Source organism: Curcuma longa, chromosome 13 (genome assembly GCF_044706935.1).
Source record: "Curcuma longa cultivar G26 ecotype Majalengka, Jawa Barat chromosome 13, ITB_CL_G26_1.1, whole genome shotgun sequence".
Taxonomy (NCBI): Eukaryota; Viridiplantae; Streptophyta; class Magnoliopsida; order Zingiberales; family Zingiberaceae; genus Curcuma; species Curcuma longa.
In genome coordinates, this window is record NC_133873.1 from 1,084,593 (window position 1) to 1,112,221 (window position 27,629).

Sequence of the window (27,629 nt, forward strand, 5' to 3'; positions counted from 1 at the left end):
AATTTAAGAATTTTGATTTGTGAAATTAGATTCTTAATCATATTTTATTAAATAAGATTTACAATGATTAGGGTTGGAAGTAATCATAATTAGTTGCATTAATTATTTCATATCATGTCATTTGTCATGATTAGTTGCATTAATTATGTCATGTCATATAAATAATTTCGTTATTTGCATGAAAAGAGGATGAGACCTAGAAATCTCTTACAAATAATTAAAGCTAACACTTTCCGTTAATATGGTTAAAACCAGAGTTTAAGTTCTTGTTTGAGTTGTTGAACTCTCTCCAAACCCGACTTGAAATTAAATGTGTTCGAACTATCGACATACGATCTCACGATTAGCGGATTGACTTTAACTTAAAGCATTGATTTGTTGGACTCTCTCCAAGGTCAATGTGGATAGAGGTGAAGTTGGTGTTATATATATGATATATACGTGTTAATGTGTTAACAACCTGATGTTTATGTGAACATTCAATTAGTTGATAGCATAATATGATAGTTATGTATACGTGATACATAATCAGTATATGATAACTACCAGTGTAGCTAAGAATGGCTTGTTGGACTCTCTTCAAAGTTATTCTTATCTATAAATAAATATCAACCCATTTAGAGAATATTTACAATCTCCCGAATTCAAAGTAAGGGCTCTTGAATTCTTAAAATAAATAAAATTAATTAATGTATGAAAATACATTACAAAATATCTCTTTTATATGTTCGATTGTATTTTTAGATTTAATTGATTACGCATGCTGTCTTTTATTGCGCATAATTTAGGACACCAACAATTTAACTGACTTTAACTTTTAGAACTGGTATAGGAATTTGAGAATTATTCTCAAAATCTAAAATTATAAATTTTATCTTGAGTTCGTAAAAAGAAAGTAGGCATGTGATGCCTCTTCCGCTTGAGATAATTTTAAAATTGAATGTCATACTATTTCTTAAGACACTCGAGTATTGGATACTGGTGCAGCTCTAATATATGTGATGACATATAGGGTTTAAGGAATGGTAAAAGACTCATCTTAGAGTTGAAAAATTATTATTATATTTTTATTTTAATAAAGAATATTCTTTCTATTTCTTGTTTAAATAGAAAGGGTTTGATTTGATTTTAGTAACAATTGTTCACTACAACAAATTAGAGAATCGCGGATGGGTAGGCATCGAGATGCGTGAGCAACCGGCGAAGGGGTGCGACGGAAGGGAAGCGGCGAGCGACGAACGACGGAGGGGTGCGACATAGGCGAAAGGAAGCGGCGAACGGCGAAGGGGTGCGACGTAGGCGAAAGGAAGCGGCGAACTATGAAGGGAAGTGGCGAACGGCGAAGGGCAGCGGGAGAATCGCGGCGGAGGTAGCAGAGGGTTAAGAATCGGCACAGTGATTAGGTCTAGGCAAGGAATCGAGTATAAGGTAATAATGATATGTATAATATTTATCATTATAAATAGTTTAATATGTTATTTTAATTAAAAATATAATCTTTTTTAATAGACGTAGTTAAAAATTATTTAAAACAATATTTTAAATTAAATGTAAAAAAATGGTGTGATAGATCATATTTTTAAAATAGAATTCCTAATGGGTTTAAGTTATCGAGTTTTAATAGTCTTTTAACAGCATATATCCATGCGCGCTGTTAATAATATTTTTTTAACCTCATTTAACAGTGTACATTCATGCGCGCTGCCAATAATATTTTTTTATCCTCTTTTAACAGTGTACATCCATGTGCGCTATCAATAGTACTTTTTTAATAGCATATATTCAATATACACTGTAAATACCTATAAATATTATTTAATATTCACAGCGTATAATTTTTGTAAGCTACAAAAAATGGTATTCACAGCGCACTATTATTTATGCGCTGTTAATTGTAAAATATGAAATATTATCCACAGCGCACTTGATTAGGCGCGCTGTAAAAACTATTATTAACAACACATTATAATTGTGCGCTGTTGATGACGTGCTGCGGAAAGTCAAATTTGTTGTAGTGGTTGTTACCAAATTTTGAATGAAATTCTTTATGATCGGAACATTAAGTAATAGTATGTATGTGTTAGATATTTCTAACAAAACATTCAATATCGAAACAAACAACAAGCGTGCTCTAAAAAATAATCAATTAACCTCCTACTCGCGGTATATCATCTTGACCACATAAGCAAGAAACGCATGACTGAACTCCAAAGGGTTGACAGTTTGGAATCATTTGAATTATATTCATTTGATACATATGAATCATACTTAACAGCAAGATGATTAAGTTACTTTTAGTGAAAGGTGAACTAATGGGAGATTTGTTTGGCCTTATACATACCGATGTGTCTGGTCCAATGTTAATTCAAACACGAGGAGGTTATAACTACTTCATTACCCTTTATCAATGATTATTCATGATTAGGGTATATGTATGTAATGAAATACAAATATGAGGTCTTTGAAAAGTTCAAAGAATTCAGAATTGAAGTAGAGAAACAGCTTGATAAGAGTATTAGAACATTTCAATTCGATCGAGATGGTGAATACTTGAGTTAAGAGTTTAGGATTATCTAAGCGATAATGGAATATTATCTCAGTGGACTCTGCCATATACAATGAGTGTAACGGTGTATTTGAGAGGCGAAATCGAACCTTGTTGGACATGGTAAGGTTAATGATAATCATGCAAATCTTCCTTGAACCTTTTAGGTAACGCACTTGAGACAACTATTTAATTGTTAAATAGAGTCTCGACCAAGGTAGTCTCTACTACTCCATACGAGATATAGAATAGTAAAATCTCATTTATCTTACTTGAAGATATGAGGTTGTCCTACTTATGCGAAGAGGACTATATAAGATAAGTTGGAAGCTAAATCTGATAAATGTCTATTTATTAGATACCCTAAGGAAACGAAGGGTTACCAATTCTATTCTCTTGTGGAACAAAAGTGTTTGCTTCATGGCATACCGTATTCCTAGAAGAGTTTCTCTTGCAAGAAACAGTGGGAGTAGAGTTGAACTTAGTGAAGTTTAAGAGACTCAAATAGACATTAATGAAACACCTAGTTACGAACCACAACCAACTACTTATAGTGATAAGCCATCGGCTGAACCTATTGAGACACAACCTCTTAGAAAATTCTGTGGGACACACATTATTCCAGAGAAATATGAATTTCTTATAAGAGAATCGAATGACATGTTACTCATCGAGGACAAGTAAACTACTGATTATGAAGAAGTTTTAAAAATTCAAAAAGGCATAAATGGTTAACAACTATGAAGTCGGAAATGGATTTCATTAAAACCAAGTTTGGAACTTGGTGAAATATCCGTTATGATGAGGCAATCAAAGAGTTTGATTTAATTTCTTACATAATCTGACGAACCCTTTGTGTATAAAGAGGTTAGTGGGAGTGCAATCGTATTTTTATAATTATATGTTGATAACATATTAACAATAGGGAATATATGGCAGTTCTGCAGTCAGTTAAACTATGGTTGGTCAAATGTTCTCTATGAAAAACATTAGAGAAGCGACCCATATCCTCGAGATAAAGATCTATAGAGATAGATTGAAGAGGTTGCTTGGTCTTTCGTAGTCTACATAAATAGACAAGGTGCTAAAAGCAGTTTAGCATGCTTGAATCCAAGAAAGGTTACATACCCATCAGCCATAGAGTTCACCTTTCGAAGTCTACGTGTCCATGGACAAAAGACAAGAGGATTTACATAAGTAAGATTTCTTATGCTTCGGTAATAGGATCAATCATGTATGCTATGATGTGTACGAGGCCCGATGGATCATGTGCTCTTAGTGTCATGAGCGGATACCGATCAAATCCAAGAATAGATCATTGGACGACTGCCAAGATAATTCTTAAAGTACTTGCGAGGAAATATTGATTTATTTTTGGTACATGGAGAAGGTGATATAGTTACACGCGGGTATCCAAATGTCAGGTACCAAACAGACAAGGATGACTCCAAGTCATAGTCTGGGTACATATTTACTTTAAATTATGATGCAATAAGTTGAAAGTGTTTCTAATAAGATAACATTGCAGCTTGTGAAGCAGCAAACGAAGCGGTTTGGATCAGGAAGTGTTGAGGATCGGTGCGTTCGCTAGAGGGCGACGAACAAGGGCTTGGATAGGTATAGCGATAAACTTCCTCCCATCTCCTTTCCCCTCCCCTCTTTTCCCTCTCATTTATCGTTGTAAATTTGGGTTGTCGGCCGATCAGCATGCCAATGAGCTTGGTTGGTTGTCCGTTGAGGCAGGCCTAACATTGAGGCTGGGTGGCTGACCACTGAGGCTGGGCGGTTGACCACTGAGGTTGGGCAGTCAACCGCTGCGGTTGGGCGGCTTACTCTGAGGTAAGCCGGCCAATCTCAACAGTGCCCATACCTGGTCAATTTGTCATTCAGTTTGAAAATTTTGATTTTTGATTGTTATCCAAGAATAGAAAAAATGGCTGCAACTTAAATTTACTCTCTTTGGATTTTAACATCTTTTACTTGCATTAGAAGTGGTACATATTAATTGCAACTATTTCAGTCTCATCTCAACTTTAGTAATCACCTACTATTTATCAGTCAATACATATAATTACACATTCAATTTATATTTGATTGTTAACTTTGCAGTGTTGTTTGCGCATGTCTCATTTTGACATTGGCTTAAAGTATTTGAACACATACATTTTTGTTCATCTATTTTAGGTATATCTACACTCGTTACTATAATATTACTTATTGTTATATAAATTTAGTAGTAATTAATTATGTTATTGTTGTTAACGAGGTACTAGCTTTTAGATGTAGTATTTTTTTAATATGTTAATAAATTAAAAATAAAAAAAAATACAGAAAGAAAAGAGTTAGATGTATAAAAAGAATATACCTGAATGTCGAAATTTAACTAATGAGTTTATTAGTGGGTTGAAACAATTTGTGAATTTTACTTATAGTAATATTGAGTTTATGGATGAGGATAAGATAATGTATCTATGCAAAAAGTGTCACAATGATAAATTTTTATAGTATGAAAAAGTTTAAAAATATCTTTGTAGATTTGATTTTACCTTGAATTACTATAATTAGACATGTCATAGTGAACCTTTCATATCTGATGAGGATTATGGACAAAATATATAAGACTCAATTAGTGGGGATCAAAGTTATTATAATCAATTAAATCCATATCAAAGAATGCAGTTCTAGTTGTCCTCCAATAGTTGAACTAATGTATACTACTTATACATTACCGTTGGAGGAGGTAGAAGTACAAGGTGTTGATGAAAATTTGAATAATAAGATATATCTTTAATTTCAGAAAATATTGAGTGTTGCATATAAACCTGTGTGGATTGGTTATGATAGTCACATTAAATTATCTCTCACCACAAGTTTGTTGAATGTCAAGATAGAGCATAATTAATGTATCTGAATATTATTTTAATGATTTTATTCAAGTTATTAGAGAGATTCAAGTCAATCAGATTGAAACATAGAAAGAAGTCAAGTTATTTTGATTATCATAGATAATTTTTACTACTAAATCATAACTTCAGAAGGAATAAAGATGAATTCACTAAGAATAGAATTAAAAGAACACTTCCACCATTAAAATTAGCAAGTGAACAAATTTGGTACAGAATACTTAACTTTTCATCTATTATTGAAAAACCATATGGTACAATATATGAATATAGAAGTACACATAAATGAACTAAATAGAGTATAATTTGGGAGTTACCATATTGGAAGAGTCATTTGATTCATCATAATCTAGATATAATGCATATTGAGAAGAATATTTTTGATAATCTAATAAATACAGTGATGGATATCGTTGAAAAAATACAAGATAATATAAATGCAAGAAAAGATATATGACTCATTTTTAAAAAATCCACTCTTGATGTCGATGAAAGTAGTAGAAGACCAAAGCCAAAGACAGTTTATACATTGAATAGAGATCAGAGACATATTGTTTGTGAATGGTTAAAATCTTTAAAATTTTTAGATGGGTATGTCTCTAATCTTGGGAGATGTGTCGATTTGAAGGAATGCAAATTGATTGGTTTGAAAAGTCATGACTGTCATATATTCATGAAAAGACTTTATTCCTATTGCTTTTAAGAAATTTTTATCAAATTTTATATAGGGTGTCATTTCAAAGTTAAATATTTTCCTTCGTGATATTTGCTCAATAGTTTTGAGACATTCACACATGAAAATGTTAGAGAGAGGCATTCCAATCATTTTTTATAATTTAGAAAGGATATTTTCACCCTTATTTTTTGATTCTATGAAATATTTTTTAATTCATTTGCTATATGAGGTCAAAGTTGAAGGTCCTATCCATTTTCGATGGATATATCCATTTGAAAGATAAAATATCTATTTTTGATTAATACACAAAAATTTACTAATTTTATTATATATTAATATCTAATATAATTTCTTATATTACAATCAGATTTCTATATCATTTGAAGAAAAAAAAAAGGTACATGTTGAAGCCTCTATTGTTATGCATGTATTATGGAAGAAGTAACAACTTTTCTATCATATTATTTTGAATCTCACATTCAGAGCAAAAGACAAAGAGCGAGAAGAAATGATGAGATCCTATTGATCCCAATTTGAACTCATTCTCAATTTTTAACTACCTTAGTCGACCAAGTGGACTATGTAAGTAGAGATATTTAACTGGTCAAGAATGATGGGTAGCCTAGACATACATTTTATGTAGGATCTTGTACACACTAGAGGGGGGGTGAATAGCGCGTCGTCGCTTTTTCAAAATTTTTCGTTAACTATCAAAAACTAAGCAGCGGATTAAAATAAAATGCATGGGACACGCGGGATTTACTTGGTTCCTAACCCCCAGGGTTAGTACGTCCAAAGCCTAATTCGGGAGGCGCCCGCCCACTAGTGGTCTCCTTTCCGAAGTTGTTCAGAGGCGTAGAAACCCGTCTTACAGTCCAAAGATAACAATGAAAATAAAGAACTGAAAGTAAGATAGAAATAAAAGAAATCAAACACTCTTGTCGTTCTGGAAGTCCTGAGCGTCATACACTCCTCCTGGAATTTCCCTGGTTGCAAGCGTCTGATCCCGTTCGCGTTTAGAAGCACCACTAGTTGAGCAGGGAGGTTTCTGGCTTGAATGAATTTGTTTCTACACGTTCACCTCCTTTTATACTGCTCCTGAGTCCACTCAGATGTCAATCTGGGTCGACTCCAGCTTGCGTGGCAGATAGAACTTCATCCTGCTCGTTTATCCATATGCTAGTCGACTGGCCCTTCAGTCGACTGGGTTCCAGTTCCAGTCCCAGTCGACTGGATCCTCTGGATTGGTTGGTTTGACTTTGCTTTGTTTGCTTCATTTATGTTTTCTCCATCTTGCCTCCATCTCCTGGTTCCTGTAAGACAAACATGCAAATATACAAACAATCATAAGCCTTACCTAGTGGGTTTAACTTCAGATTTCTATCGAAATCCTAAGTTAGTCTGACGCCTCCTGTTCCACTCCGGGAACGCGCCCTTACCCACTCCACTCAGGAGAATTTATGCCAACCAAGTCCTCTAGACTTGTTGGACTTTTGCTCGGCTCTGTCTTCAGCCCCTAGGATTTGTGCTGCGGTTCAGTTCTCTCTAACCAACCCAGACTTTTGCTGCGACTCGGTTACCTAGACCAGCCCAGACTTCTGCTGCGACTCGGTCACCTAGATCAGCCCAGACTTCACCTAGTGCTTCGACTACGCCAAGACTTCCGCCTGATCCTCCAAACCAGGACTTTCCTTTGCCTAGCCTACAACTAGGACTTTCCCTTGCTCAGCTTCACTCACTAGGACTTCCCTTGCCCAATCTTCCAGATTAGGACTTCCACTGCCTAGTCTAACCGACTAGGTCTTCTCGCTAGTCGTCTGACTAGTCTTCACTCACTTCCACACATCCAAACATTAGATCCTGTTTGGGTCAACCCTTGGTCAAACTGACCAGACTTAGGTATATTATCAAACATCGAAACTCTAGACAAGATCTTAGTGCATCTTACACCAACATTTTATTGAATTATCTAAAAGTCACATTATATTTCTAGTTAGTATATATTTCATATTTTTTGTATTACTTATGTCGTAAATTCTTTGTGTTATAATTTATTTTTTTATAGTAAGATTTTTCAAAACTTATATTTTGAAATGTCGACACAAGAGTTTGATTACTTCTGTGAAGAAAAATGTATACTATAGTTCAAATCATATATAAGCAAACAATCTAAATTGCACCATGGTTTACACATACGCAAATTTTCAAATATATTTATTTAACTCTAGATTCATGATAACAAGCTCATTTTGAGCAAGAATTGCTAATCCATTTGTCATGGGGTCCAAAAGCATTGGTATGTGTTGGGTCCAAAAGGATGTTCGTATCTCCACAATGGCATGATATTGTCCACTTTGGGCATAAGCCCTCATGGCTTTGTTCTTGGGCTCTCCTCAAAAGGCCTCATGCCAATGGAGATATATTCCATCCTTTTAAACTCATGATCTTTTCCATGTGCTTTAGATGTGAGACTATGTTTGCACCCTTGCAACCCAACAATCCCTCCTCAAACAAAGTACTCAAGAATATGGAATAGGAAAGACTACAATAAATAGTGGGGTATATGTTCAATCATTTGATGATGGAGGTGAAAGCAATGATTTTTATGGTTTACTTGATAAAATGCAAATTATTTTATTTATGTATCGCTGGTTTGACCTTGTCAAAGGGATGAAGGTGCATCCACGGTATAATTTGGTTGAAATAAATCATAAGAGATTGTATAAAGATATGAACCATTCGTGTTAAAACAACAAGCGATTCAAGTATTCTATGTATATCTAGTTTATTGACAAAATTGATTGGTGAGTTTTTTGTAAAATGAAAACATAAAAAAAGATTGAGGAACATTGGAAAGACATTGCATATCAACAAGAGGAAGTTGCAAACACATTTCAAATCGAGGAATATATTATTCCAACGTAACAAGATCTCGACAAAGTAGTGATAAACGTGGATGCAAGTGAAATTTATGAAAATAATGATGATGATAACGACGACGATGACGATGACGACGACGACGACCACAACGACGACGATGAGAATGAGGACTTTGATGTTATTATATTAAAAAATGAGAAATTATTTTAAAAAATGGTAATATTTTTTATGAGTAAATTTAGTTTTAATATGCATATTTATAAAACTCATAGCTCAATTAATTGTCTATATACTGTCTCATTCTTAAATTTATATATTTTATATGTTAATGCATTGTATTTTTTTTTCTATAGGCCATTAGAGGTGACATCTTGGTGTTTAGTTTTGCGCATTCTTTGATCTGTTAGCAAATATAGTAAGTTTTTTAATATTTTTCATTATGTATCAAATTTTTATTTATTTTATCATAACAATTTTGGTTGACAGTCTCGACGTGGTGGACATAGATGGAGTACTCTTGGTCAGTCTACTTTAGCACCTACACTATACCTATGCCCCCTTGATTGGGAAGGACTTTCCCATACACCTTTGCTCAATACCTTTCCATTCACTTTCACTAGTACCTTCGCTGGTACCTTTGCAGTGCATTCACCAATACCTTCAGCCAGATAGTTAGCTGTTGAGATGTAAGACATTCAAGAGTGTATAGTCCTTACGAAGATTTATAAGTATTTTAAAATATTTTATTTTTTCAACTACTATCTTAATTATTTAACATTATTTGTTTATAATTTTATGATAGATTTCAAAATTTTGTACGTGTTATTCATGAGATAAATAAAATAGTGAATAACCATTGGGGAGGTGCTTCAATGACATATACAATCACTCCAACACTTACAAAAGAGCTCTGGTAGAATGAGTTTAAGACATATATTCCCTTCAGTTTATATATAAAATTAAAGTGAATATATAACCAATTATTTTTTCATTCTAGTGGACATTCAATTGGGACCCAAATGAAGAATTAGAAATAAAGAGGATTTTTTAAAAAAAATATAATCGATCACATCCGACATGTACATAATCATGTGAAGACTAAGGAAAAAATCATCCTGCATCACCGAGGAAAATTGAGCTAAGATCTTTAATTTTTAGCAAACAAGGAGAGCAAACAAAGGAGTCAGCAGAATAAAATAAATCAAACTTATAATTTTGAAGACTCTTCTGCAATATATGTGGAGGCTCAATCAATATTGATGAACATATATGCAGATTGATAATTTTTATAAATATTAATTTATTAATTTATTTCAGACTATTATATTATCTTTAATAGTATTTTTTGGGGAAGGAGTCATTATTTATAAACACTTTCACTCGCATTTTTAAAGAAAGAGAATACTTGGAGAAGGGATAGAGTTAAAGCAATTAAGGTTTTTAATCTTAGATCTTAATTTATAACTTAGATTCTATTATTTATGTACCTACTCTCTCTTTATATTATATGTGTTTTTATTATATATAATCAATATTATATGCATTTCTAAAATATTATTATTGTAAATTTATTTTAATTTTCCTCATGATAATACAAGAGAAATATGATGAGCTAAAGCTAGCATAAAGAAGTACGCAAAGAAGTACGCAGACACTAGTGATAATAATGATGGATCTGAGCCTCTGTTGGTAATAATACAAGTATATGGCTGGAGGTGAGTGGGGGATTCAAAGGAAGAAGGATATTGGAGAATGAGTTCTTTGAGCAGAACCCTTAGAGTTGCTGGTATATCTTCTTCCACTCCACTCGCAGTAAAGACATAAATAGAAAACTTAACTAAAGAGGTTAGCAATTTAAAGGGGATAATATTGCAATGGGATTAAGAAATGAAGGAATTGTGCCAACAACATGATTTTATAATGCGACATCTTCAATTATATTAGGCTTTGCTCCAAGTCAGATTCTCCTAATTCTAGTGATGACGATGATGATAATGATGGTAGTGGTGGTGATGATGATTATTCATGATAATGTTATGTATAAATGTTATTTTTTTTAAAATTAGTATTTTTGAAAATTTGTTATTTGATTGAGTTTGTGAACCCTTCTTTTTTGTATTTTTGATTAATATTGTTATTTTATTTCTAATAGGATTGGTGAGACCAAGAAAGGTGGTGGAAATTAAAAATCTATGTTGGAAGAAGTAAATCTTTACCTATTAAGTTTTGTGTTAATTTATATAATTTTTTTCTTGTACAAAATGATACTTTTTGTTTGTTTATTTTTTTATGTAGGAAAATAAGAAGAAAAGTATAGAAGGAGAAGAAAGTGTCGAGGATGATAATGATATTTTTTTATATCTTGTCGTCATTTTGAGATTGTTTGGTATGAAATATTTTCATTTGGATATACATGATAACTTGTTAGATTGTAATGTTGGATATGATGACTTATTTGATATTATTTAAATTTGACTTCTTAGATTAGAATGTATTGTGTATTTGTGTTATATGGAATGTGACTTATATGTTTGTTTGTTTGTTTGTTTTGACTTGTTTGAATTTTTTTTGTTTGAATATTACTTACAATGTTTGAATATGACTTATTGTTGAATATGATGTGTTGGATTGAGTTTATTGTGTATGTTATGAATAGGATATTTATAATCATAATCAAATGCAAAAATAGAGAGGTTCTAGAAAAAAAATTTATTTTTTATGACAAAAAATTTTCATCGCAAATTTATCGAAAATCACTGTGTCGCAACTCTGCGATGAAAACTTATTTTCATCGCCAAATTTGTGACTAAAATAGATTTTCGTTGTCGATTTTGCGACGAAAATAAGTTTTCGCTACCAATCTACAATGAAAATAAGTTTTCGTTGCCAATCTACGATGAAAATAGGTTTTTGTTGCTAATCGTTCATCGTTCATTTGCGATAAAAATCAATTTCGTCATAGATTTGTGATGAAAATCGATTTCATCGCCAATTAACGACGAATCCATTCTTGTTGCAGATTTGCATCAAACACTATTTTTTATCACAAATTTACGATAAAAATCGAATTTCATCGCAGATTTATGTATGAGTGAAATTTGCGATGAAATATATTTTCGTCGCAAAATTACAACGAATTTGACAACGAAATATATGTTTATCATAAAATTTATGATAAATTTATATTATTTCATCGTAAAATTTGACGATGACCTATTATCATGAAAAAAATTTCGTCATAAACTTCATCATAAAAAAATTTTATAATGAATTATTTTTTAAAATTTATCGTAAAAATCATCACAAAAAACCTTAGTTTTTTTTTAGCGAAGACCAAGTGACATTTATAACAAAGGGCGCATTGATTTGATAGAATTAAACAGTTAGAGTAATATTAGGATGCCATTTGATGGATTAAGTGGGACAAGAAGACTAGATGTTAAAATGTGCCGATCTAAACAAATTTAAAGGATTATAGTTGCCTAAAAGTATATATAGAGTGGAGTAATCAAAGTGCCCTTTTGATAATAATTTTAAAAAAGAAGCACTTTTTATAATTCTTATCATTCTAAAAATTCATGTGGTCTTCTCTCTTGGATGATCTTCTTTTTGATTCATCCACATGATAAATTCGAAAGCACAAATAATTCCTCACCTAACAATACTATGGGATCCTATCTTTGGATATATATCTCATGACTACTCGTATGATTATTTGCAAATGAATGAAGTTGATCATGATGTGAAGCTCCACCCGGCTTTGGCAAAAAGTTAAGCAAAACACCACTATTTTCCAAAGCCAACTAACAAGAAGGAGAGCAACACCGTCGCCTGTGCCTGTCACTTTTAGCTCGTCATGAGCTGTAATGGCTGTTCAGAGAGAAAAATAAAAACTAAAAAGAATAATCAATGGTCGGAGCTAGAGACGATTAGCGATAGCGATGGTGATGGCGGTGGCGGCGCGAGATGGGGGCTTTTATTTTAAGCAAAGAAAGCTAATTAGGCAAAGGCAATGATGAGAAGGCCACTCTACCAACTTGGCCAACCACACACATATGTTGGGCAATATTGATAGCTAGCTAGCTAGATATCAATGTGGTATTATGAGTTGTAAGCTTTAATTGTTCTAAAGTAATGGCCACAGCCTCGAGTAGATTAAGAAACAATGTTAGGTTCTTGGATCAGTCACATGGTAGAATGTCTTTTCAAAAATACTCTATATCAAACACATTCTTAATTTGTCACTATCCTTTGAGATGGATCGAGAGTGACTCTCTCAGTTGGATCATCATTTCTTGTAATTCAAGGATTCAAGAGAAACAAATACTTTAGGGTTTGAGGGCAAGGTACGATAGTTGTTTATATATATTAATGACACTATTTATTCTTTCTAACAAACTTTTTAATAAACTAGACTTATCTAAAAATTGAATTGACTTTTTAAAAATAATAAAGAACTATTATATAATATATATTTTTTAATTAAACTAATCTCACCAAATTTAAAAATATAAATAACAAATTTTATTGCTTAGGCTTAATATATTATTGCGGTGCACACTAACTAGTATCTTAGTTTTTGTGGGGACTTCTAGAGATCATCATTTTAAGTCGTTTTTAGAAGTTTGAAAGCTTTTCCTTATCTATCCTCTACACAATTAGGAGTATAAAGCAACGACGGTATACAATTTCTCATCATGTAGATTAACTTTATGGAGCTTTTAAAAATTCTTTTTGGGTACTTTAATCGATTGATCAATCAATTTATTGTCACCCCATTGAACCTCTTGCAAGGGACCATCCATCCAAGAGGTTGGATTGTCATGGTTGAAAAGTTTGTCATGGACAAGTTTTCTATTTCCTTTAAATGATTGATCAATCGATAAAAGAATAGACACGATACAAAATTAGGTTGTGCCTAGCTCAATAAAAGAATTCAATTGTTTAGGGCCAGAAGTGGGTTGGGCCAGATTGGGCCCAAGCCCAATCAAGAGATTGTGTTGAGAGGAAATTACATGACTCGCAAGGAATCGAGCTCAATATTTATTTCCTATATACTATTACTTATCAATATTTAAAAATATTATTTTAAATAGTAAGTATTCAATATTTTTTAATTTATTATTAATTTTTGTTTATTTAAAATGTTAAAAAATTTGGACTCAACTCAACTGATCACCTAGCATTTTGGCTTGTGCTACGCTAGAATGGGCCTAGGTCAATCCGAGCACATGGCATGAGCCAACCAAGTTAAAGGGCAGAGATGTGGTAGGGTCATGCCTAATTTGACATGGCTTAATTGGGACAATCCAATCAAGGCATTATTCATTGGCACTTCTACTTATGACTTCAAATGATAAATCGATCAAAGTTGGATCTTTCCCTAACATATCAAAAGACACTTTAAAATTTTGACATTATTTATGATAAGTTTAATGAAAGAAGAATAAAGGAAAAAAGTGTTTCATTTCCTCTTTTTCTTCAAATGGGAAAGAAGAAAGATTTTGACGCAAATGAGATCCACAAGATGTAAATAGTTTGCTTTTTTTGAAAATTTTAATGGAGTAAACGAAGAAAGTGTATTGAAAATTATAGTTTTCTTTATTTATCATTTAAATTCATCATAGTAAACTTACTAACATAATAATATATATATATATATATATATATATATACATGAAATTGTTACCCTACGCGATTTGTACGTCATAAAAGATTTTAAACGTCCAAAATAGTAACAATGTCATTTTTTATATACATAAAACTGTTACCCTACGCGATTTGTCCATCATAAAAGATTTTAAACGTCCAAAATAGTAATAATGTCATTTTTTATTTTTTATTATTTTTTATTTATAGTTAAGTCATTTAACATTTTATCTTTAGAATTTAAAAGTTGAGTTATAGTATTAAGCATAAAAAAAATTTAATTGTTCATGGAATGTCAAATTATTATCCCGTACTTCTTATTCGGCATGTCCCGTAAGCAACTAAGGTGTAAATTGAGAACTTCTTATTCGGCATGTCCCATGAGCAACTAAGGTGTAAATTGAGAAAATGGTCATGACTTGGGCCAACTCAACTTATTCCCTCATTCTCTAAATTCATGTTCTCTCTAATTTTTCATTGTTTTCTCCAATTTTAATATTTATTTTTAATAATCTCCTTTTTTATCCTCATAATTCCTGACGGGCACATCACCAGAGTCAAGGCATAACAAGCACATTCTACTAGACTTTTAGTCACCTTAATGCGCATTCTAAGTCAACCAAGTGGAGTCAGACATTGAATGTATAAGTTAAATGTTCCTGTAAGAACGCAGTCCAATAAATTAATAGGGAATAAATGTTGAGATAGAGAAGTAGGAGGTATTGTTGATGATGAAGACATTAAGAATGTCTGTAATGTTCAAACGAGAGTTAGAATGAACATTGAGATGGATTTAGGGTTTAGGGTTTAGAGTTAAATGAGGTAGCAAGAGTAGCAAAAAGGAGGAAGGGGAGAGGGGGGAGAGAGAGTTTAGTGGAGTTACTTGGAAGAGAAAGTCAACACTTTCTATTACCTTCTCTAAGGTTTATATAGTTATCAAAAAAAAATATCTTCATGTCAGAGCTAATGAGAAGACCAGATCCGACATCAGTTAGATGCTTATTCATCAGCTAAGTGCCACATGTTAGAAGGAGAGTATCTAGAAGATCAGATCTGACAATTGCATAATAGCTTCTCCATCCACCTAGTGTTGCATACTATAGAATATTTGCAGTTGTTGTTTGTAGGCCAACGTAGAGTGTAAGACTCGACTAATGGATAAAAAATAAATTAAAGTAGATGTGGAGTGGTCCTGAAAATTGAAATGTCTGGATCGAGTTGTCGATGCTGAGATATCATGGCCAAGCTCTTGGAGTTGAATGAACTGACTCGATGGAGTCAAGAGGCCTGAGTCCTCTGAAGTCATGTGAGCTAACTTGATGGAGTTGAGGAGCCTGAGTCTTTAAAGAATTCGGGTGGTCGAGCTGAAGGAGGAGTCGAGTGGGTTGACCTGCTACAGTCGAGGAGTTTGAATGCTCTGGAGTCGGAGTCGAGTGGCCGAGTTGAAGGAGTAGTTGGGTGGTCGTTTTGACCTCCACCTATGCTTGACTGTTGACTTGACTCTATCATATGTAGATTCTCCTATCTAGTATATCACAAGCCTCCCTCCCGAGTCTAGTCGAAGAAGGTCTGAGTCTTACTGACTGGATTGAGACGATTGTAATCTAGCTACTAGCTCGTTCTCAGAGATGACGTGCCTCCTATGCCTCGGTAACATGCAAGTCATGCATCATTAATGAGTACAATACATGTGATGGTGTATGATTCCTAAGATCAACATGTCATATCTGATCATAAATATTACCTAATCTAAGGTTGACACATCTCAAGGCTATGTCAGACGCTCAACTCAAGACAACTATTAAGATTCTATTGATTCGACTGTAGGATCCAGTGGCACAAAATGATGGCCCACCTTTTGGTTTCCTAATTTGACGGTTGATATGTTAAGCATAGGGTATATTAGGGAGGTTGTCACATTCTCCAATTCATTTGTCTTCAAGCTTCGCCCAATGTGATTTTCTGCAACTTCATGAACACACATCTGTCTGTAAGTCCGTTATCCTTTTATTTAATCCCACTGTTCTCATTTCATTGCATTGTATCTGTTCCTATTCTTTGTTCTTTTGCTCTCCTTTTGTCTTCAAGTTCCATTGTCATCTTTCTTATCACCCATGGCTGCCGAGAGTTCTTCTGCCCCTTGATATGAATCTACAGTGTTAGACATTAACGGAGGAGATATAGACTAGTAAGGATGCAATTTGAGATTTCAACCAACTACCGATTAGTGATCCCTAATGCTATTGATCGACTGCACCTTCCCTTGCCGGGTTTGTAATCTTTTTTTGAGGTAAGATGATAGGTGGTCTTAGGTTTTCCATTCCTCAGTTCTTTGTCGAAGTCTCTGAGTACGTTCAGATTCCCCTTCAACAATTAGCCTCCAATTCTTACCGACTACTCTGTGGAGTAGTCATCATCTTTCATCTTTATCACATCCCCCTCACCCGAGTCTTCTATTACTTATTTTGTCCAAAAAAGATGAAAGTAGGGATATTTTACTTTACCGCCCGATCATCTTGTAGCTTTTTAGACAAGATCCCGAGTTCACATAAGGGGTGGAAAGCTCATTATGTGTTTGCCCAACCTCCCCTTCTATTCTTGTGGCCAATCGATTGACAATTGGAATTGTCGATACCCACCCCCCTCCCGAGTCTAGGTCAATATAAGTTGGAGTCCACCTTTCATACCACGTTAGATATTCTATCGGGTTTGCAATTTGATGTCAAGCACATGCTCAAGGAGGGCCTCCTCTTCCTTTTTGGCTTGAGCTCGATTGACGTCGAGCTCCATTCTTCATTTGGTAAGACTTGTCATGTATTTGTTTTATGTGATGACTAACTGAAGACTCTTCTTTTATGGTGCAACCAAAACCATTTTAAAGGACTCCATCAATAAGTGTTTGAAGTTAATCGAGGTTGAACTGAACGATCGAGGTGTCCAACTCATTGGCTATTCGAGCAATGTGGTCTTGATTGCTATGGAACAACCATTGCTGGGAGCCATAACATCTACACTACCTGTCCCCTCTGATGATTCGAAGGAGCCTTTAAGGATAAGTAGATAGAGTTATTAAACAGACCAACCCACGATGGGACGGACTAATTCAACGGGGTGAGTTAACCTGTCAAAAACTGTCATTTAAGGGGCGAGGCGGGCCAACCCACCAACTTACTAGGTTGGAAAATCTTCAACCCAACCCAACTCAAGGCGGGTTGCGAGTTAAGCGGGTCAACCCATAGGCCTATTAAAAATAAAAAAATATAGAAAATATTAAAATTTTTAAATTTGGATTACAATTTAAACTGGCCAAGTTGGATTTTCAATTTAAATTACTATTTAGATGGATCAAACTCACTAGTACATTAAATTTTCTATTTTAATTTTAAATTTCAAAAAAAATTAAAAAATTTCAACCTGTGGGCCAACCCAAGGCGGGATGGGCTAACCCATCAAAAACCATTATATGGCGGAGTGGGGTGGGTCGGCCACCAACTTATTGGGTTGGAAAATCTCCAATCCAACTCAACCCAAGGCGGGTTGCAGGTTAGGCGGGCCAACTCACAGGCCTGTCAAAATAAAAATATATAGAAAATATTAAAATTTTTAAATTTGGATTACAATTTAAATGGGTCAAGTTGAAATTTTTAAATTTGAATTGTTGTTTAGAGGGATCAAGCTTACTAGTACATTGAATTTTTTACTTTAATTTTAAATTTAAAAAAAATAAAAATTTTTAACTCGTGGGCCAATCCAAGCCCGCACAGGCCAACCCAGTTATTCCTGAATTAGACCACATTGGAGTGTTATAGTAGCCCTTACATTGGCTTGGACTTTCTTTTTTATGTCACTTGTCCATAGATCAAAATCAACTAGTTCACTATTAGAGTCTCTTGGTAGGTTAAAATCTACTATGATGAATATTCAATTTTTGATTTCATTTATTAGGTAATACTCCATCCTACCCTTTCAATAGGCAAAATTATCACCATTGAAAAAAGGAGGATGGATTGTATTGTACTCTTCCTGTAAAGCATTTAGATAAAGAAGTTCTCTAAGATTTTGGCAATCTTGAGTAAGTAGCAAGCAAGTGTTTCTTGTTTAGCCTAGGACAAGGTTAGGGTAGGTTTGGGTTATGTTTGGTTTAAGATTAAGCTAGGGTTTGGTTCGGGCTAGGCTTATGTTAGGTTTTTGTAAGATTTTAATTAGGGTTTAGCCTAACTCAAAATGCAAATACGATCCTAGGTTAGATTCAAACTTTGCTTTAAGTTGATCAAATGATTATTTTTAAATTAGCTTTCAGGTTGTGGCGAGGCTCAATGGCTCTACTTTAGATAGTCATGTGCCTTGGTCAAAGCTATGAAAATGGCATATTCAAGAGGCGCTTGGTAGGCGGGTTTAGGAGAGGGGAATGAGAATGAAATCTATTTCATTCCCATTCTTAATGCTTGGTAGACGGGAATGAAAATCAAAATAAGGATTTGATATCCATAATTTCATAACCTACCCCTCCCCCGGTTATCGCTAAACTCATTCCCATCGCGGCATAGCTTTTTTCCTGTGAACAGCGGTACCCCGCGCCCTAGGTCGCGATTTCTTCCCCACCGCGATTCTTCCTTTCTTCTTCCCCACCCGCGAGCCTCCCTTCCTCTTGGTCGCCCCCCTTTTCTTCTCCCCCGTTCATCTAAGCTCCCCCCCATCTTCCTCCTCTTCTTCTTTTTTCTGTCGGCCGAGCTCCTCCACCCCTTCCCCTCATCTTCGTCGCTCCTCTATTCTTCTCTTCGCCATTGACGCCGTGTGGGAAGTTGTTTCGTCTTCTCTCTGGCGCGTGCACAGTCGTGCCAAGGCGGAGGTGGATCATCGGCAGCCTGGTATTGGAGCTGTGGATCGTGGCGAGCTAAGAAGGAGTCGACCGCTGATTTGTGGCAGTTGCAATCGACGCGAATCGGAGAAGAAGGAGGCCGATTGGTAAGGGATTTTAGTTGGATTTCGGGGTTTGATTGGTTTTGAGCTTAGATATATATTCTCCTTTGGATCTTGATTGTCTCTTCTCCATAGCTCATTGATGTGAGCTGATCCGATTGAAGATTGGGTTGTGTTCGACCGCAAGCAAGAGGAAGAAGAAGGGGGAAGGAGAAGAGGATTAGGGCACGATTGATTGAGGTAAGTTTCTTCTTAGTTTTAATCTGATTGTCCTTGTTAAACGATGGATGTGGTGGTTGATTTGGATCGGTTTCTGTTCCACGGCTGAGGTAGGCGATCTGATTGGAGCTTGAAGGGGGGTTTACGGCAGCAAGGTGAAGTTGAGGAATTTGGAATCGAGTGGATCTAGGGCATAGATCAAAGGTAAGTTTGGAATTGATATTATTCTTGTATGATTTTAGTTCATGGGATTGGTTGATGAATATGACTCTGTTTGGGTGAGATTGAACATTTGAATGTGTGGATCTATGGGAATTTTCCTTTGATCAGATTTAAGTTAAGCATGTTTCGTAGAATTTGATTAGCTATGTTGGTTTGATGTTGATCTTGTGGGTAGTTGAATTGCGGTAAGGAAGAGTTGATGTGGGTTCTTGATATTGTTGTGTGCATGGGAGATTAGGCACGGGTAGGGTACTGTTAGATTAGGATTAGGTGTAATTCAATTAGGATTGAACCCATAAACTTTAGATAATTGAGATGATTAACTTACGTTAGGTTAGATTAAAATGGTTAAAGGATTCAAGTTTGATTAACCATTTTGGTGTGATGTTGAGCTTGTTGGATGTTGAATCCAAGTTTGTTGGTTCGGTTAAATATGACCTAATTATCAATGGATTGTAATTGTGGAGAGATTTAGATGATACCTTTGTTGGAGGGTTTGTTGGTTAGGTTGAGCTAGATTAGGTTTCGAGATTTAATTAGTATGAATTTAAATATAGTATCGTGTTAGTAAGTAGTTCATTGTTGTCATTTAAGAAAGATGAGTGAGTATTTACTTGTTGTTGTCAGTGATTTCTCTCTAGCTCTCAGTTACTGAATTTTTTTACAAGAAATTCCTTTATGTTGAAATTACTCTCATTCTCTTTTCATTCATTTTCAGAAATTGTATGTTTGGGTTTATGGTGTCATTAACTTGATTTAATATTCTTTTAGGATGGAGAGTAATGTTGATGACTCTATGGGAAAGAATGTAGCACGAGGAAGAGGCAAAAATAAAGTTTTCTGGACGGAAGAGGAGAGTTGGGCATTAATAAGATGTTTACAAGATATGGCAACCGATCCTCTTTGGAAAACAGATGGTGGGTTCAAGAATAACTATATGGTCGAGATAAGAAAGATTATGATCCAAAAGTTACCAACTTTCACAAAATCTGTTAGTCACATTAAATCTAGGATTAAAATCTTAAAAAGAAAATTCCACGCTATCAATGAAATGTGCAGGCAAAGTGGTTGTACTTAGAATGATGTTGAAAAAAGAAGATAGCTTGTGAAGAAACATGGTATCTTGAATGGATTAAGGTATGCGTATTAGTCATTATTGGTTTTTATTCAAATTATAATGTCGTTTGTTGTGGTAACTTCCTTGACTTTGTTAAGTTTTTTTCGGACAGAATCACAATGACGCCAAAAGTCTCTATAATGTATCATTCCCTTATTTTTCGGAGTTAGAGATGGTATATGGCAAAGACAGAGCAACATGGCTTATTGCGGAAGATCCTATGATGGCTGCACAAAACATCATTGAAGTGGATGCTGAGTTGAGCATATCTGATGATAATTCACTTACTGAAAAAGGAGTTGAAGTTGATTCGATGCCAAATCAACAACCTTCTGTCACATCAAAAGCATCTCACTCTAAGGAGAAAAAGAAATCATCAACTGATAATGTTAAAAAAGTTTCGAAGAGGGCAAAGACTTCAACTGTGCAAAATGTTAATTCTGACTTCAAGTTACTCAATGATCGAGTTGGGATTTATGCAAACTGTTAGCTCACACCTTGAGTCAATGTCATCTTGGGTTCAAGGTAAATCCTCAAAAATGCCACAAGTTCTTAAGATATTGGATAAGTATGGGTTCGTTGGTAAGAACAAGTACAAGACTGCTCAAGTTATTTGTGAAGATTCTGTGAAAGTTGAGTTATTGTTTAGTTTGGATTCATCTAAAATTGAAGATTTTGTGCTCAGTTGTTTAGAATAGTATGCTTGTGATGTTGTGTTTGATGACTACAGTTTTGTTTCTCTCACTTTTGGTATTGTGGTAGTTGTTTTGATCATGTAAGACAATTGTTTAGAAGATTCTGTGAAGGTTGAGTTATTGTTCAGTGTGGATTCATCTGAAATTGAAGATTTTATGCTCAGTTGTTTAGAATAGTATGCTTTTGATGTTGTGTTTGATGAAAATTTTCAAGTGTGCGGAACATGAAGCAAGATTTTTTATCAGTTTGGTCGGTTCGGATTTTATAAAGAAATCAATGGGTTCTTTATAATAAACCTTGGAATTGCTCAGTTGCTTATGTTTGTGATGTTGGGTTTGATGAATACATTTTTGCTTCTTTCACTTTTAATATTGTGGTAGTTATTTTGATTATGTAAGACGATTGTATTTTGGACGATGATTTATAGTGGACAATTATGCCTTTTGTAGGTTGGGATGAAAGAAAAATATTCATCATATTATATTTTTTTAAAAATAAAATGGTTTTGTCTATGACTCTATATGATTACTTTTGTCTTTTACATATAAGGGTAAAATGGAAATTTTGACTGATTCTCATTCCATAATTTAAGTCAAACCAAACAACATTAATGGGAATAATACCCATTCCAGTATCTATACCAAGCACCAAAAATCCGGTAATCATTCCCATTGCCATTAACCCCGCAAGAATTCACCGGAACGGGTTTCCTAGTGTTTCCCAACAGGGTTAAACCTGTTAACCCGTTAGGAATTCTTTAACCTGCGACTTCCTCCTTCCTCTCCTGAGCTCACGATCGGCGTGCGATTCTTTTCCCCAGCCGCAAATCTAATTTCTTCTTCGAGCTCGCGTTCCTTCTCGTCCTCAATCCTGATCGCGTGATCAAGAAGCATCATTCGATCAAAAGTAGAGCGGGGCTTAACAGGGGCGGATCGAAGGCGATGGAGTAGCCGATCAAGGATGGGGAGATGGCCAGGATCTCACACAGGAATGTGCCGGTGAACGTCATCAACTAGCAGGTCGCCGAGAAGGGCGACGACCTCACCGTGGTCCTCCTCTTCCATGGCTTCCCAGAGCTCTGTGGCGCTACCAAATCGCTCCTCTCACAACCCTCTGCTACCGTGACTTCTGTAGCTTTGAAGACTCTAATGTCCTTGCTGATCCATCCGCCTACACTATGCTCCATTCGTTGCTTGGTGGTGTGGAATCAGAGCTTGATTAGAGGTAAGTGTTCTTGAATATTGGATCTCGATTTAATTAGTTCTGTGGATCTGTTCTTGGTTGAGATCGGGTTTCCGTTGGATTGATCAAGTTTTGTCTTGTTGGAATCAAAGGAGCAAGGATTCTAGGGCACAATCAGATTAAGCACAATTGGATCAGAGGTGAGATTCTTGTGTGTTCTCTCCTATTTTTGGTGTTGGATCGGTTCTAGCTGTTCCAATAATTGAAGGATTCAAGTTTGCTTAAGTGTGTTTCGGTTAGGGTTTGCTTGGTTGAGGATTAAATTGATTAGGTTGTGGTTAGGTTAACTTTAAATCTGGATGTACCAATTGGATTATGGATCTGATTGGATTTGGATTAAGTTTGTGTTAGACCTTTCGGATATGTTGGATTGGCTTATGTTGATCCTCGTGATCCGGTTAAGATTAACTTGAGTTAGATAGAGTTGGTTGGATTAAACCGACCGAGTTGTGTTATTGGGATTTGGTTAGGTTATGTGCTAGATCTTAAAATTTGTTAAGATCTATATATTTATTAGTGAATATTGTTTATTCTTTTTGTAGGACCTTGAGTGATTGTAGGATTTCATTATATACGAGATTATATTTTTCTGGGGGTTCTTGTATATCGACGTACGTTACATCAAGTGGGTAATTCCTGTATTTGGTCAATACAAAGTTATTTCTTTCCTAGTGCATATTTCTTTTCCATTGTTGTTGGTTAGTTATCTTGATCATATTCTTGTTTGTTGTTGATTGGATACCTTTGTTATACTCTTGTTTATCCCATGCTTGTCCTTAATTCAATTGATCTTATGATTATTTATGTTGTTGTATGAACCTTTGTTTATCTATGTGATTTATTGTTCTTATCCTTGGTTATGATACCTGTGATCAATAGAGATTTATTATCTATGCATGTTGATATAGCATAGTGAGATGTTGATTATTGTTGCTTGATCATCACATCATGGTGCATGGTGATGATTGTAATCTCCAATGTTGTGGGTCTATCGTCATTGATAGTTGACCTATAGTGACAAGTTTTAAATTAGGTGGTTATGATTCTCCTATTTCCATCACGGTGATGGTGGCTGTATGGTCTGTACGTAGCTGAGTTGATGTCCTGACCTCGTCACCGTCGAGAGATGGTACTCGGAGAGTATGGGAGTGATACTCAGGGACGAGTATTAGAGGACATACATTGACCATAGGATGTACATAGCTATAGATGGCTACCCACTGTTGGGCCACTAGACTACTTTATTGTAGGGCTGGATGTATGATCGTTGGATGTCAGACACCCTCAGTCATATATAATACATGAATACTGGAGCGAAGTGTAGGCAGTTGCATCATGCATATACTTGCATTGTGTGCTTGATATATATGTATCAGACTGTATGTATACTGCATTTGGATGTGAAATGTATACTTGGTTGATTTTTGATTGATACATCAGTATGACATTATTATTCATACGGATTGACTGCATTTATGAGATCCATTTTAGATTATATGCTACGAGCAGAATTATTACTGATCACTGGTTGATTACTATTATTCATTTGTATATCTTTGCTCTAAATTGTATACTTTTGATCAAGCACTGTCTATTCTGATTATCCACTAAGTATTTTGTACTCACCATTTAGACCTTGGGATTTTTCTGTCTCCCTAGGTATTAGATAGGAGATTACAACTGATGCCAAGGAGATTTGCCAATCATGTCATCTCACAGTAGGAGACTCTTCATTTTGTCTTTGTGTGGATGTATGGGATTTGTGTGTGATTTGTTTTACCTCATGTAGTTTCGAGTTTATGATTTCGTATTGGTATTCTTGATTGTAGTGACTTTAGTATATTTCTTTTGTTCTTATTTGTGCTTGTGGAGTTGTATCCGTTTATATGGATTTTGAGATGGTTGTATTTTCTCTTGCGTAATTTCTGATTTCGTAGACTTATCGAGTTTATTGTTGATTTGTTGTGTAGATTTTCGATCTTTCGGTTATGCATGTGTTTGGATTGGTGAGTGGCTGTGTGGGTCACATTTCATATTGTTTAGTAGCTAATAAAATCATGTATTGTATTATGGATAGGCCGTGTGGGTCTTTATGTAAAATATATTTAAGAAAATTGAATTGTTACAAGGGAGATGTTGTCAAAATTTTTCGGATGACCGTCTTCCAGAATGTGACATTTCATGTGGCACAACGCGATGCACATACAGTGACCTCTAATTCAGGTGTTTGTGTAAAAGGATCTACCACCAACACGGATATTGAATATGATTATTATGGCATACTTGATGAAATTATTAAGGTCGAATATCCTGCTTTACCCATAAAAAGATGTGTGTTATTCAAATGTTCTTGGTATGATCCGACTCTAAGAATAGGTACTAGAATACATGCAAACTATAATTTAGTTGAGATTCATGCAAATAAAAGATTCACCAAGTTTGAACCCTTTATTTTCACGATACAAGCTGGACAAGTTTTCTATCTTGAATATCCGACGAAGAGAAGGAGATCTAGTGAATGGTTATCAGTTTGTCGAATCAAGGCTCGGTCAAACATAGAAATGTCGAACTCCATTACGATCCAAAATCATGATGCATTTCAGAATGAGGAAGTGAAAAGTCATTCAGTTAATTCAGATATTCAATCTACACTTCAATTGTTGATAGATGTAAATATCACTTACGAGGAAATAGATTATGGAGAGATGCCTAGCAGTAAAGAGCTAATAGAGTCTAGCAATGAAGAATTAGAGACTTTTAATGTTAATGAATCAGATTGTAATGATGATTAAACCTTAGAGCTGAAAATTGATATTTTCATGTATATGTTTGTTTTTAATTTACATGTTAGATTGTGTATGTGTTATAATTGTATTTTGCAGATATAGTCATGTCAGGCAATCCACTAGTACACACCGGTCATATTGTTTTGCGTATTGTTGGGGGTTGGTATGTATTGTTGTTATCAGTAATTCAAATTCATTTCTTCTTTTATAATGAATAATGAAATATGTTTTTCATACAATTTTGTTCCAAATGGTCATAATGTCGTAGCATATATTTCAAAAAAATTAGAAGAATGACAATGCGTTTCTGGTTATACATGGAGGCATGTAGACTAAGAATGAAAGATTTTTATTATTATAAATTTTTGGTAAGTAATTTGAAAATTATTTTTACTAAACATTATTGTCTGATACTAATATTTTTGTAGAAAAAATATACCTGAGAGCCAGGTCAGGAAGAAGAATTCAACAAGATTTGGAATAATTATTGTCAAAAATTGTATAGAGATCTTATGTACAAGTGGAGAAAAAATGGAAAAAACCCTACATATATGCTTGATGAGGTATGGGATAAATGATAAAGGGTTTGGGTTGCAGAAAAATTACAGCAAAATTTAATGACTGCTCAAAGCAATAGAAATCTTGAGGCTGGTGGCACGAGCATTGGATTGTCAAAGCATACAGCTGAATCACGATCTATTGTAGAGCATGCAATAGATTTGATAAGTTTATAATAATATTAAAATTTGTTTATGACATCATAATTTTTAAGTTTTAATTATTTTATTTTTTCAGACAAATATTTTATATAGACTTGATACTTGTTGGGAGATATTTTGCAGTACCCATAAAAAAAAAGATGACACTTTTGTAGATGTGTGATTGAAGGCCATAGATGTAAGAATATAAATTTTACTACTACTACTATTTAATAATGACTAGGTTTATTAATTATTTATTTTATAATATTAATAATTTTTTTAATAGGATGATATGACTGATTAAGTTGCACAAGCGTTTCAGTCTGATATAGAGGGGGTGACTTAGTGAGGTTATCAGATGAAACTATAAATGATATATATTATGATGTGGTTGGTAGAAGCAAGAAGAACACCCTCTATGGCCTTTGGCTCCCATGCGCGGGTTGCATATAATCATGTTATGACTCCTAGGGCCAGGGGTTGATCCAGTTCTTAATCCAATGAAGTGCGAGAATTACGATTAGAAAATCAGGCACTGAGAGATCGGGTTACGACATTAGAGCAGTCCATAGATGATCGGGTCAAGATGACTGTAGAGTAGTCAGAGCAGTCGATGGATGAGTGAGTTAGGATGACAGTCGATCGCCAAATGCGAGAATTTTTTGATCGCTTTTTAGTCATTATCCTTCTGCTTTTCCCACGCTACATCGTTTTGGTTCACAAGAGACTGAAGACCCAAATTCTCTTGATAAATAGATATGTTGAGGTATATTTATTTTTATATTCATGGTTCATTAAACATAATAATTGGTACTACCGAAAGTGAGTCCACTGTGTAACTTCTAATTGTCGATCGATAAACCTTCATATATATAACGTTTGTTTTTGCTAATGAATTTTTTCCATAAACACTGAGGCTTGGTTGTTCGCAGAGGGAACTGGAGAACCTTCAACGAGCCTCATGGATTAATAGATAAGTTCATATTTTACTTCTTTAGTTTTAAATTGTAATCGTGACAACCTAAGGAACAGCTTGAACTTGAGTCTTAGTTTTTGTTTGATCAGATATGTAA

The 27,629-nt window shown here is 34.6% G+C and overlaps 1 protein-coding gene across 1 annotated transcript; it reads left to right on the forward strand.

Annotated features, from left to right (window-relative positions):
- The first annotated feature begins 20,786 nt into the window (after window positions 1-20,786).
- Window positions 20,787-21,621, forward strand: LOC141844452 (uncharacterized). The gene is given in 3 exon segments (XM_074732505.1): window positions 20,787-21,104; window positions 21,107-21,151; window positions 21,244-21,621. Coding segments are annotated over 3 exon segments (741 nt in total).
- Window positions 21,622-27,629: the final 6,008 nt, after the last annotated feature.